A 14,087-nucleotide genomic window follows, 5' to 3' on the forward strand; every position below is an offset into this window, starting at 1 on the left:
AGATTAATTATTAAAAGTTTTTAAATGATTATAAAATAATCATTTTAATCCTCTTATGATATCTCAACTGTTGAGAGTACAACTTCAGGGATCACAGTTAACATGCCTCTTCCTTGTTAAATGGCCTTTTTCTAACAGCTCAGAGAGAATTGCTCTTGTATTTTTCTCATAGAATTTGCTCTTGTAGAATCTGATTTTTCACTTCTATCACATTTTGAAGAATTAAAACTTCCCAAAAGACTGCAATTACCTTGTATAACACAAGCAGTCCACTCTGTCATCATTCTAGTGGTGGTATGGTTTGCTTGTTTGTTGTTCCCCCCTCCAAAGTTAGGCTGCACCAAGAATGTTGACAAAACCATTGTGTTACTGGATTACTTACCGGTGAGTAGAGTTCTATTTGATCACCTCCTTTACCTACCATCTTTGGTCTTTGGGGGTCTCCCACAAGCGCTGCACATGACTCTGGAGCCCTTGAAATTTCAAATTGCAGGTCGGTAAGCTCATGCATTGGCATATGTTTCAAGCATTGACTTGCCCCTTATTACATGAATGTCAATACTGTACAAAGACCCCTCCTCCCTCAGTTACATTTTAACACCATAGAAGATGGAAGTTTCACAAGGAGGTGAAATCCTGTAAACAGGACAAGCTCCAAAACCAATAAATAACTTGCTTTTTCCCCCTCTATTCTTACTTTCTTTACAGATCTTACCTCTTTGCAAACTGAGAATTAGAACCCCGCTAGGCAGAAGTCCTGATCTACGAACACAGAAGAAATAAGCCTAATTTATCACTGGTTTGCACTTGCATGGACTACAGAGAATACAACCTTTTTTTGCCAGTTCTCTGTAGTTTATATATTATTTTTATAAATCTATGAAACTACATAGGCAGTGGACACTTAGGTTACCAGAGCTAAGAGAACTGGCTGATCCTAATGGCATAAGCCCCAAATAAAGCACAAATATTTAATTTATTAAGCTATAAATTGATATTTAACAATAAACACAAACACTGCAATGGACATTCTAAAATGATAACAAAGGCTCTAATTCAAACTAACAGAGTGAGGGGAATAGAAAGAATCCTAATAGTTTTGTAGCAAAGGAGAATGAGTAATATGGGCCAGGTCAATGCTAGATGCATGCACAGATGCACATGTTTACCTACCTGATATTTCAAATTTCACCAATTCCAGGTCCGTAATGCAGTGCACTCAGGAAACAATGAAAAGTGGGAAATATTGACAAAGATCCCAAGCTAAACAAAACGTTTCAGTAAATATTTGTGTTTACATTTGTCACATTTCCCCTTCAACATGAAGAAAATACATTTTTGATAGCACAAACAAGATATAAAGTCAGAGTCTGGTTTTCAAATAGCAAGGCAGAAAGTCAATTGCACTAAGCAAGTTATCATTACATCATCCAGACATTAATGTAGTCGAGGAGAAGTGCCTTTTGATGCCACATTAGTCTCATCATAGATATGATATGAAATTTATTAATCAGCTCTACGTTTAGGATGACAACAATATTTGAAACATGAACTAACCTTTTCATTTGATTGTCTTCTTTTCTTTAGTTGAATGAGATCTGTTTCCACCTTTTCGGCCAACTCCAACTTCCTCTTGTTCCTCTTAAAAGCTGCTAAACTAAACCCTATAAAGATATTTCAAAAGGTAGTTAACTAACTAAAATTTACTTCATTTAAATGAATATTGATTAATTGTACATTTTGGAGGTCTCTTCCCCCACATGCTCAGCAAAAAGTATCAATAAAAATGCCTACAACAGAATATTTGAAGCATCAGTAAAAAATGTTTACATCTTTTTCTAAACGAAAAAGAAGTTATACTATTGTTCAGCTACAAGGATGGGTAAAATATCAAGTAGAAACAAGTTGCTGAACACATATGGAAGCTACATTCATCTAAATATCTCTCTGTTTGGCCAAGAAGCAGCACTATACAAAGGAGAAGAGAATAAGTGGCTTGTGTTAAAATTATTGTTTTTGACTGCTGACAAGTAAATAGATACCATGTGAGCTCACTCTGATATCCATAAAATTAGGCTACTACTTTACTACCTTAACTGCATATCTGTGCATTTACCCATATATTTAAAGCCACACAATAGTCAAGCAATATTTTTATGTTCCATAATGCAACACAGTCTAAAGACCACCTAGGTCTTGAAAAGACAAACATGTATTTTCCCCATCTAAGTCCCACATTCAGAAACAAAGTGTTCTCTAAAGTGGAATAACAAGATTGTTATGCTTAAGAGACCAAAATGATATGTTTCCATTTCAGAAGTTTCAGTTCATGAAAAAATTGCAGATATTGACATATTTTTAGTTTAAATCAGTTTTGACCTAACATTGTCCACAGATTGTCATAACACCCTCTTTGAGGTATACACAGATAAGTTACAAACCCAATGGAAGTTAAAAAGCACAAGTTTCCTATCTAAGCTATGAGAAGCTTTTTAAAACGTCATTTCAATTGAAATTCTGAGTAATAGTGATATAGCTATTTTCTGAAGACTGGAACAGCTGCAAGAACAGTCTATGAATAAAATCAATATTGCAGAGCCAACAGAACACAAAACTTTCATTTACAAGTCTCACAAAGTATACAGACAGTGAGCATTTTACTTCTTTCAGACTTCCCCAGTGAGGTGCCAAAATCACCTAGTGAAATCTCCTGTAAATCAGTTTTAAAGTACATAAAACTGGAGCTAAACTACCACAGTTATTCAAGTGTATAACCTAAAAGTAATTGAGAAAACTGGCATTTTTCTCCAAAAACCTAATAAATACCAAACAGTTTCTTAAAACTATAAACACAAATTAATCTACCATCACCAAGAAAAGAACTCTTTCTATGATAGAGAGCTGATTAACACAGCTGCTTTGGACAACACATCTGATTAAAATTAGGTCCAAGAGGTAAAAACAAAATATTTGATAGAAGGGGAAGTAGGGAGAGAGAAACACTATAATTTAGGACTAATGAGGGGGGAGGGGGGAAACGACACAGATCAAGAACAGAATTTATTAAACAGAAGTTAACAAAGAACGCCCCAAAATAAACCAAAAATAAACCCAAAATAAACATTGCTTTTAACAGATTTTTTAAACAGGAAAATCTACAGGTTGACATGACTTCAATACAGCAAATACCTGTGGGCAGAGCCACAAGCTGGGTGAGTAAGATTGATGGCTGGCCTTGTTACTCATCAAAAGTAAGCATTACATGGGGATAAATACACCTCTGCTGCTGCCACTGGCTCCTGACAATTCAGATAAAGCACCTGTGTATCGAAGCAAGACATGTTTGAGGAGCCAGAAGACCATACATGAAAACCTGAGCAAAAGTGGGTTTCTTTGTACTCCAGAATATAATACTATAAACCCTCTGCAATATTTGCATGTCCACCAGGTCAAATGTGTGCAAGGATCACGGCAAAATTAGAGAACACATGGGCTAGTTCCTATCCTGCCCTGCAAGCTATACAAAGAGCTATTACATGGCAGAGTAAGGGCTTCTCAACTTCATCACCCCAACTACCCCTGCAATACAGCATGGGCCATCTCTTTATGAATGAATAATCTTCAAGGACCTACCTCACCATATCCTCCCAGTCCTCCACATTCTCCTTGCAACCCCACAAGGTAGCAGTAGGAATCATCCACACGTACTCCGCACTTACATGCACTGTGCTTTGGGTGCAACTCTGGTATACGGTTGAAGCACTGGATGGAATACTTGATCACAGCCCAATTGCATAAACTGAGAAAAGTAGAGGGGTTTTCCTGTGGGGTAGGCTAAGCAACCGAGCGCAAAACAGGTGGAAGCAGATCCTCCTCAACACCACTCACCTACATGAGAGGTTGGTATTAGTAGAGATGGTGTCAGAATAGTGGCCTAATAATATAATGCATTATCTATAAAGGCAGAAGAAAAATTCACAGGCACATCTTGCTCAGAACTGAGAACACTGTTCATCTCTCCATTTTCAAAAGGTTCCAGTTTTACTCTGCATACTGATAAGAAAGGATCACAAGATCTGCATTACATAATTCATTGGCACAAGATCTTCATCTTGTACGTACATTATCAGGGGTAGGTAATAAATGCAACTTTTATACGGGCTTTTTTCATCATTATTGCCATTTTACAGAAAGAGATAAACAAGTGATTTTCAGTACACAGGTCAGGGTATGAGAAAGAAACAAAACACTGGTCTCAGTCAGTTCAGAGATCTCATGCGCATGGCACTTGCTTGCCATAAAATCTCCAAGTCATTCACTCATCTCTTGTTCATTGCATAACATGGTGAAAGGAATTAGGGACATTATCAGACTGCCAGAGTGCCAACAGGATTAGTACAAGTAAAATCTATAACCCCACATCTTGACTGTTCCATTATGTAACGGTAAAGCACCTAAGTAAATAACAGAGGACTGTACTCCCCATACTGTATAACTCTTCAGTGATAATTCCTCCTCACCACTGAGCTAAATCATTAGCACTTAAAAGTTACTCCTTGCTGTACAACACTGCAAACTCTTCAGTAAACTAAAGTTCCATTTATAATATCCAATTAGTCCCCTAACACCACCTCAGTCAAGTCTCTTTTGATCACATGCATTCCAGCATATGCTCCAGAGCAGGGAACTGACAGCAATCCTTCCTTCTAGTCAGCTTCCATAGACCTCTATCTCCCTCTTTGCTCTACCTAGTTTACCTTTCTTACTCATAAAACCAAACTTCTTCAAAAACAATTTACTGTACTTCAGATGTACATGCGTACATTGACAAATTCTCAGTGGGACAGAAGTTACAAGCACTAGCTGGAATGAACACCAAGAAACTGAGATCATGTGGATACGGAGAAAGCTCATGATCTTATTGCTAGACCTGCACAAAAATTGAAATCTATCAGTCTTAAAATGGTGTTTCTTGACTGTTAAATTCAAGAAAAGCCAAATTTGGATTACTAGCTTTGAACTATGGTGCTCACAGTGAAAGAACAGGGCAAGGCAACCACAACCACGTACACTTGTGGACTTCAAACCATCTAGAGTGAACCTGCAAACAGAATGGGAGTTATCAAACTTAAAAGAAAAGCAAACTTGATAATTACAAAATGGGATATTGTACAACTGAGCAGCCAACTAGACTGAGACTTGGCAATCTCTAGGTTGACGGGCAACTTCTGGACTAGTAGCTTCCACCTATTTTCGATATCTAGACCTCTACGAATTTTACAGTAGAATTACAGATGTCCTGAGAAGTGTCGTATATACAGACACTACACAGAACTTTGTTTTTCTTAGTCACCCTTCACAGACCGATCAGGAACAGTCCATGGAACAGAGGTAACAGAAAAATTATTAAGGAGAAAATTAGAATTGTTGCATTCATGGACTCCTTGAAAACACCGAATCGTACATATGGAACAAAATGCAAGACTAAAGGCACTTCCGCTTTTACTCTTTTTTTGAGAATGGCAAAATTCATACATATCTATTTGTTAATTTTAGTTCTGTGGACTTTAAACAGGCTGTCAACTACAGACCTAATTATTATAGTATACTAACATTTCTTGCCCAAAGTTAATGCAAAAAGTTTTTAGTAAAAAGTCCGTATTTCCACTTTTCCTAAAACCTCCCCTCCCCTTATAAGCTAAACCTATTCCCTTAAATATTTTCAGGCTACGTTAAAAATTCAGAAAATATTTAAGTGAACAATTAAGTTCTCATATAAGATTAACAAATACAAATTTCTAGCACTATTAAATCACAAATGAAGTTCAGGGCAATACTGAAATCTTCATATTTATGGTGGTGGAACAGCAAGCCAGAAATAAAAACACAAACATCACTCTATTAGAAGCATTACAAATTATTATGCAACAAAACATTATGCAACATATGCGTGCTCAGCAATCCTTGTGAACTGCAAACTGTGAATTGAAAATACTAAGAAAAGCCAAAGAATATTTTTCAATCTTTAGAGTACAGATCAAGCTCTGACCAATCATATAGCACCCCCTGGCAGGCATTTCATACAGTCAACTGAAATAACCAGACAGGAAAGTTTTCTACATTTTATCTTTTTATTCCATATTAAAAGAGAATGCAACTATTGGAGGAAAGAGAATTAAAAAGAAATATACTAGCAAATTAGTTAACCCACAGGAATTAAAACGATCTAGCGAAGAATTTTGTTGAGCAGTTGCTAAAATAAATGGCACAAATGAAAAGAGACAGATGAAAATAAATTTTGTTTTAACAAAGCTATTTTTAAATGACAAATTAACACCACTTATGCTTGTGTCAAGACTACTAGTGCTACTTCCCGCATTACCCTACTTTGACAGTGACAGCAACATGAAAGAAAAAAAAGAAAAAAAAAAACACTCAACATAAAAGTGTATTAGAAAATAACCTATCTTTTTTAGAGCACTACTCCATAGAGCTGTTCTTCATTGTAAGAACTCAGGGCAAACTGTTGCTGGACATACTTCCTACTAAGACGTATCATTTACTACTACTTCCTGGAAGAAATTCCTGTCTATTCCATCAAACGCCCTATCTTGCTCCTTGGAAGATTTTCATTCAAAGCATCTTCTGCATACTCTGGCCCAACTTTTTTCCTGGCTAATTTATAGCCACCATCTAGGCTGCACTTTGCTGTTCAGATTTCAGAATTGCAAGTGAACCTGCAGTATTATGTCCACTTCCAAGGAGGATTTACATCATGACTGGGCTTTTTTTTCTGCCAGTGGAACTCATGCACTTAGCGGAGCAGAGCACATTTACTTGGCGTATTACTGAACAGAGGAAGCAACTTTTACTGTTAAAGTTAAGCATCTTCTATTTGAGAGACACTTCCTTTCAGTTTCCCAAAACCCAGGTACACTCAGATTCTCCAATACACAAGGCAGATAAACCCAACCAAATTCCCTAATCAAATCCCCCAAACTCCTGAGATTCTCTTCAGATCTTTCATTCTCACCCTAAACACAAAGAAACAAAACAAAGCCTAAGTGACAGCCCTGAGCTACTGACTGAAACTTATAGCACATTTCCAGCAGTATGGCAAATGTTATTCTTCCTGCAAGAATAGTGAAGCAGAGGAAGGAGAGGAGGGGTTGGGGGAGGCAGGAAACACAGTACTGGTGGATAGAGAGACATATGAGTCACCAAAAGTACGACAATCTGCATGATACTGATTTAGAAAAGGCTCTCCTTCATTAAAGAAACCAAGCAAGCCTACAGAAAAAAGGAAATATCTTGCATACAAAAGATTGATTTAAAAAACAAACAAAAAACACAGAAAACAAATTAGGAGTAAACAGTAGACAGTTCTCACAATAAATGTCACAAGTGGAATTCCAAATGCACCTACAGTAGCACTGCTCTGTTCAACAGGATGTTTACTGATGACACTAAGTTATTCAAGGTAATAAAGATGAGGACTGATTAAAGAACTGAAGAAGGATCCTGAGTCAGTGACTAAACACTAAAAAAAAAGCAGATTTTATTCAGCAGGTCTCTTCTAATATGAAACTTAAGCTAGCATCTGACCAGTTCAAAATCAATAAAAAGAAGTAGTTCTTCATATAACCCATACTTAAGATGCAAAATTTCTAACATCCTGCAAAAATCAACATGACAACTTCATGGCAAAAAAAGCCATTGGTTACCTCTACATATGCAGGAACTACCCTTGATTCAGAAGTTTAGAGTCAGTCATAGCAAGTGGAGTAGGGAAAGGGAAGTATGTATTTGCTCTGTTCTTATACTCTTCTTTAAGCATTCCTTTTGGCTGTTCTTGGATGCTGGTTACTGAGCTGGGTGGATCCAGGTAGCTGGAAGATAGTACTAAGCAGTATTAGCTGTGCATTAATTACTGGCTTTTGGCAACAAATGCTAGATTGTCTGCTACAGCTCCAGGTATAATGCTGGCAATTGAACTAAAGCGCTTTGTGATACCTCATTCAGAATTTATACGAGGTAACACAACCACTGTTTCTACAAACAAAACGTCTTAAGTCTGTTAGCCCTAATCTCCAGTTTGACACCTGCTGTTCCACAGAATTTAGAGGTCCTCAGTGTTTTAGAGCTGCAAGATTTTTTTTTTAAACTCTCCCTTCCAAACATAATTGCTTTCAAAGTGCATCCACCTTCACTTTATAGGCATAGTATACTCCTTCCCATCCAGCCAGGGCTGATGGCACCAGCCATCAAAGTGGCATAACTGTAAGATGCTCTCTTACACCACGTTATCTTTGTCAAATCAACCACTTCACCCCTACTGTTGGCTGAAATGAAAAATTCAGACAAGAATTGTCCAGTTATTTCTAAAGGAGACACAGATAAAGACAGTTGAAGCTATCCCTCAAATTTATATTACCAATTTAGGGTGAAGTATACTCCTAACATTTGTAAGAGGTTACATAATATAGTAAACTAGCATTTCTAAAATGTAATTACACTCTTAAAACTTCGATCAGACATTCAAAGCAACTTCTCTCGCATAAGGTAACAAAGCTCTGTATGCTTTTTAGCAAATTAACCGTATATACACAAACCTAAGTGTTTAGGACATATGGCATCATTCATGTTAGGAAGCTCTGGGACAAAAAGCCTCAAAACCTAATTCAATTCTGATCCTACTTTCAGAGAAATAATTTCACGTAGCTCACAAAAAGCAAATCTAATTTTCACATACCAATAACAATGGCAGCCAAGTCGCACTGTTGATCACTGTGAAACTTTAGCGAGCAACCCAGCAAATACTTGCAGTGTTCATTTGTTCTATTTATATCTGAAGCCAGAGAGCTGCTAGAGATAACACAACTTGATTTTCCAATGCATAGGCTTGTGCAAATATGTGGCTGTAAAAGGTCACATATCAAAACTGTGAACATTCGGCAGGCTTGGGAAAGCAACCTTCACAGTAAATGAAGAAGTAAGGGGGCTGAGCACATGTTTTCAAAGTTCAGTCACCGAACACTCTGCATGGTCACTCAAATCACTGGTAATGAAAGAGGTTTTACATCTAAGTATGCTTCTGCATTTCAGAGTCTAGAAAGACAACAGCTAGTCGTCAACTGAATAATGGATAAAAGCATTTATTTGCAAATCACAAAGCTAAAAAACTGAAGGTATGCTTCATACTTCATTTGTATTATCAGATTATCTTTCTAGAAGATGATTATTTTCATGAACCCAATTACATGACCATAGCAAAATTTAAGTATCCTTGTTTTGCAAATCTGCAGTCAACTATCCACTTATGAAAAAGTGTCACCTGCATCTTTGCTTCATCACATTAAGGTGGGGAAAAATAATGAATTCAGGCTTCTTGCCATCTGTATGCAACAAGAGCAGACCAAATTTAATTTAAAAATATATATATACATACACACACACACACAGAGCACTGGAAAGTCACCACTACAAACAGTAGAAATCCCATTTTCTCACACACTTGGCAAACAGAAAAAAACAAAGCAGGTGAGTCTTGACATAACCTTGATGTAGTTCAAAAAGTAACATGGTTTAAAACATCATTTCAGTTGGTGCTCAGATATTTTGATAGTTCTCAGAAAATTATGGAGTGTGACCACAAAGGTGATCATGCAGCTTTCTTTGTAACTGCTCATACAGAATGCTCCATCAGTGCAAAACCAACCACACAATCCCACAACCTTTTAGCATGTGCAAAATTTCTCTTGCCGTCTTAGGTCCAGGAAAAAGGAGACAGAATAATGCATCTTCAAGAATATTTTTTCCATGTGCAGTACAGAGAAGCCAAGACATGTGCACCCAGTTTTCCTTGCTAATATTTGTTGCAAGCACATGTCTAAGGTTTGGGTTAGGTTTTTTGTTTTGTAAATGACTAAATGCATTTTCCTGATGTTTGGCAACTACTTCAGTTCTTTATTTTACAGAGCTATTCAATAGCCACCTAACTTCAAGTTAATTTATCACCAATTCTTCATGCAAACTCTACCATAGGAATTGTAGCAAGCATAATCAAAAAGTTTCCCTTTTTTTTTGAGGTTCCTTACATTACATAGTGTAGTAGCTCACTTCAAATGAAATCATTTATTGTGCCTTGGAAACAACATTCTCTCTAATTGTTATTTCTGAAGAAAGTCTACCTTTCCCTCCCTTATTAACACTGGAAGAAACAATTCTGGCTTTCTTCTATGTCACCTGTGAGACAGTTTCCAATTGCTTTTCAGCTATAACAATTGCAGCTATAACAATTCCAAAAAAACCAAAACAAAACAAAACAAAAAAACCACACCAGCTATAACATTGCAACACACAGTGCTAATGGTTACCTTCAAGCCTCACTGATCAAAGCCTGATCAAACTACCGCTCAAAAGACTAACTTTGCTAAGGACTGGTGTGGAAATCAACATAATATCATTACCTGAAACTGATTTTTCAGGGTTTTTTCTTCCCATTTTGTTGTTGTTTTATCAAGAAATAACAAATATACAAACTACCACTGATGACTATACTGCAAAATCAAGTGTACTCAAACATTAGAAAAATGACAACATTTAAGTTGATTGGGCAATTTTTTCCCAAGTGCCTCTTAAAATGGCTAATAATACAGTCCTTATGTAAGCTAGTATTTTTTTCCTATGTATCCATATTAGGCACTTAAATAGCAGACACTGCCATCTCATCTTTTTTGATAAAGAAACTGAAGCACAAGACAACAATATTCAGATACCTCTGTTTCACAGATCCAGTTAGGCACAGACTGCAGCTCAGTTGCTTGTCTTCAGAGTAAATTAGAAAACATCCGTGAAGAATTTGGTTTAAGTGATTTTGCTCAATATTGCAAAGGATCTCTGATTATCAGTCTCTGCCACATATTTTTTCAAAGTATCCTTCAATTACCCTAATCTGAAACCATCCTTCCAGCAAAACCTTCACACAGTCTACACTTGAGTACTAACAGCTACAGCCTGCTTCACGGCATTAGTTCACTCCCAGAGCAGGCCCATCCTGCACAATGATTCAAGCATACAAGCCTATACATGTGCACTATAAAGATGGGTAGGGGAGACAGAGGAGTTTTTTTGGCAACCGTAATACCACCATTTTTTCATTGACACCACAAGCAGAAATTGCATTTCTTCATTGACTTTGCAAAAGGATTGATTTCACAAACCTGTTGCTTTAATAAAATTTTTGCTAAATAGAAATACATTCTGGAAAGTGAGGAGACAAATCACCATTGTTTTGGAGTAGGTTTGTGAAAATATATTGGCTGGAGTTATTTTTTCTGATGTTTCTCCAGTGCACCTTCATTTCTGGGCCAGTAAAACAAAGTAGCAGTGATCATCGATATTTTTAAGCCATATCACGTATATTTGCTCCAACCAGGGTACATTTTAATGACAAAGATACCATCTGGCAATTAATCTTATAATCTAATCATCTCCATCACAACAGAAACTCACTGGTACTAGAAATAGTGGAAATTTTTGTGTATGAGAACAAAACCAGTTGAGAAACCTTCTGAGTTATCTACTATACATAGGTAATGACTATTTTCTAAACAAGTCCTTTAAGTGTTTTTACTCTTTCTAAAGTCACAGAAATAAAGGTTTTTGGCTTAACTGAGGCCAAAAGTTGTTCTGCAAAAGCTGTCTCGGACAGCAGATGGACAGGACAAAAGTTTCAGTCATGTAGGACTAGATATCAAAACAGTCTGTTCAAAATGAAATGCATCATGAATATGTATGAAAGTTGGCATGATCAAGCATAATGGTGCCACTGCTTCAGAGTTTGTATTTGATCATTTGGTCTTAGCAACTTTGAACTGCTAACTTCTAGATGTTTACCTACATTTAGAGATAGATTCAATAAAAGTCTTAATGCAGCCCCAGGTTTCAACCCCTGGTTTAGGCGCTGCTCAGGTATTTTATGCAGTAATATTGTTTACTGTTAAATACAGAAACATTGTATAATCTTGTGTTCTCTTTCTTCCTTGGGCAAGGAATTCTGATTTCTTTCCTGCACAACTTCAACAGGAAGAGTGGGGTGTGCCCTCTTCCATAACAAGCTACAGACTACTAGTAAGGGCACTTTCCAAAGGGAAGGGACTAAGGAAGAGAAGAGGAAAACGCATCCTCCTTTGCATGGATGAGCACACTAATTTTTAGCCTAACTTACAGATGGTGCATCAATATACCATAATCACTTCTTTTATTCTAAAAAAAAAAAAAAGTTTTTGTAACACACCTGACAAATGTAAATAGACAGTATATTCAGAGTCCACCTGTTGGATCAGGTTATTCCACCATCTTCGATAAAGCAGAGCCTAGCTAGGTTAAAAAATAAAGGCACAGGAAGGTGACAGTCTATTTAGACTGCAGCAATTCTGGACAGACAAATCAGAACTGGGCATAATACAGAATGTGAGAGTCAAACTGGCACCTACTGAATTTAGGTACATGGCTAGTTGGTGCTTTTAGGATACAAGATGGGTCACAATTTGAGACCTATAGAACTGAGTTATTAAAGAAACTACATTTTGATAACAAAGTCCTTCACTGGATTTAACAAATTCGCTTAAATTAGATGTTGCTAAAGTGCAGCTGAAGTAATAGCTTTTAGATTTTGCTATTTAGATACTTAACAGAAAACGATTAAACTTAAACCATTCTTATACACCACAATACCATAAACTAGCTGAAGGTTAAGAACAGTGAAGTGATGTACACCTCAAAATATGAGACGCCATTTTAAATTACTCTGTCCTGATCTTCCTACTCACACCACCAGTTTACTCACTTGTAGCCATGATACCTGGAGGACATGCTGGTATCCCGTGATCAACTGCCCATCTGTAAGCTCCTTCACCAACTAAAAAGCTAGGAGACACAGAAGAGGGAGTTTAAACAAAACCAAATAACAAATCCCCCTTTTCTTACAATTATTTTTCTATTTGGTTTGGTCATTTTAAAATTGTAAGCTGTCTACATGTCACAGAAATGTCAGCTATTATTATGGCTGGCAAGCTTATGTAGTTCCATTAAAAGACTATGCAGCTCTGACATTAAGTTTACTATTGAATAAAATCCATGTACTATTAAATCTGAAATCAATTACCAGATAGTACCAGCTTTTAATTGCAACTAGAACAGGACAAGCCACCTATAGTCTTCCCTACAGTCTATAATGACTGAGATTCTGAAGATTAGATTCTGAAGTAAGATTCTGAAGACCAATAATATGGGATGAATGAGGCGAGAATGATAAGACATTTCCACTAAAGTTGACCAATACCTTAGGAACATTGAGAAGTGCTTTGAGAAATATGACACAAGCTAAAAATAAATATTATTTAGAAGGTTAAACATCTATCTCATTGATTTTCATCATGCATTTGCAAATCTATGGAATTTTTAGAATATTTGCGAAAAACAACCCAAGAATTGTCTTGTAGTCAGTACTGAACATTCTGCAGTAGTGAGACAGTAAGCACTGCCACAACAATGAATGATAGCAAAAGCTACGTATAGACATGTAACTTTTAGGAAAAACAAAACAAAACTTTGATTATGCATACTGTTAATCCTCTTTCACTTTAAATAAATTAATCTGATTCCCTGAAAAAGGGAATGTGGTACTTCAAATTTATACATTTCTAAAAGCTGCTGCACAACAGTATCAACAACAGCAACACAGTCAAGGACATCTCTTTCCAATGTCTACTTTGCATCTCCCTTCTTAAACAAGAATAATACAACTGCCCCACAGACACAAGAAGTGAAGACGAAGAATTTACAGTGATTTCAAAAAGCTTTACAGAAATACCAGTATTATGAATATGAGGCTAAAGAATCACAGAATCACAGAATCACAGAATCACTGAGGTTGGAAGGGACCTCTGGAGATCATCTAGTCCAAGCCCCCTGCTCAAGCAGGGTCACCTAGAGCACATTGCACAGGATTGCATCCAGGCGCATTTTGAATATCTCCAGAGAAGGAGACTCCACCACCTCTCGGGGCAACCTGTTCCAGTGCT

General features: G+C 36.8%; 1 protein-coding gene across 2 annotated transcripts in view; it reads right to left on the reverse strand.

The window, feature by feature from the left end:
• LOC112962440 (threonine aspartase 1-like) overlaps window positions 1-12,929 on the reverse strand; it is a 31,156-nt gene extending 18,227 nt beyond the window's left edge. For both annotated transcript variants that reach the window (XM_026058588.1, XM_026058589.1), the window contains exons 1-2: window positions 12,851-12,929; window positions 1,558-1,664 (exon numbers count right to left, since the gene is read on the reverse strand). In XM_026058588.1, the coding sequence (XP_025914373.1) occupies window positions 1,558-1,664; window positions 12,851-12,860 (117 nt within the window). In that variant the 5' untranslated portion in view covers window positions 12,861-12,929. The remainder of the gene's footprint in view (window positions 1-1,557; window positions 1,665-12,850) is intronic.
• Between the last annotated feature and the right edge of the window lie 1,158 nt (window positions 12,930-14,087).

The sequence above is a fragment of the Apteryx rowi genome, unplaced genomic scaffold, assembly GCF_003343035.1.
Source record: "Apteryx rowi isolate R43461 unplaced genomic scaffold, aptRow1 scaffold_1487, whole genome shotgun sequence".
Lineage (NCBI taxonomy): Eukaryota > Metazoa > Chordata > Aves > Apterygiformes > Apterygidae > Apteryx > Apteryx rowi.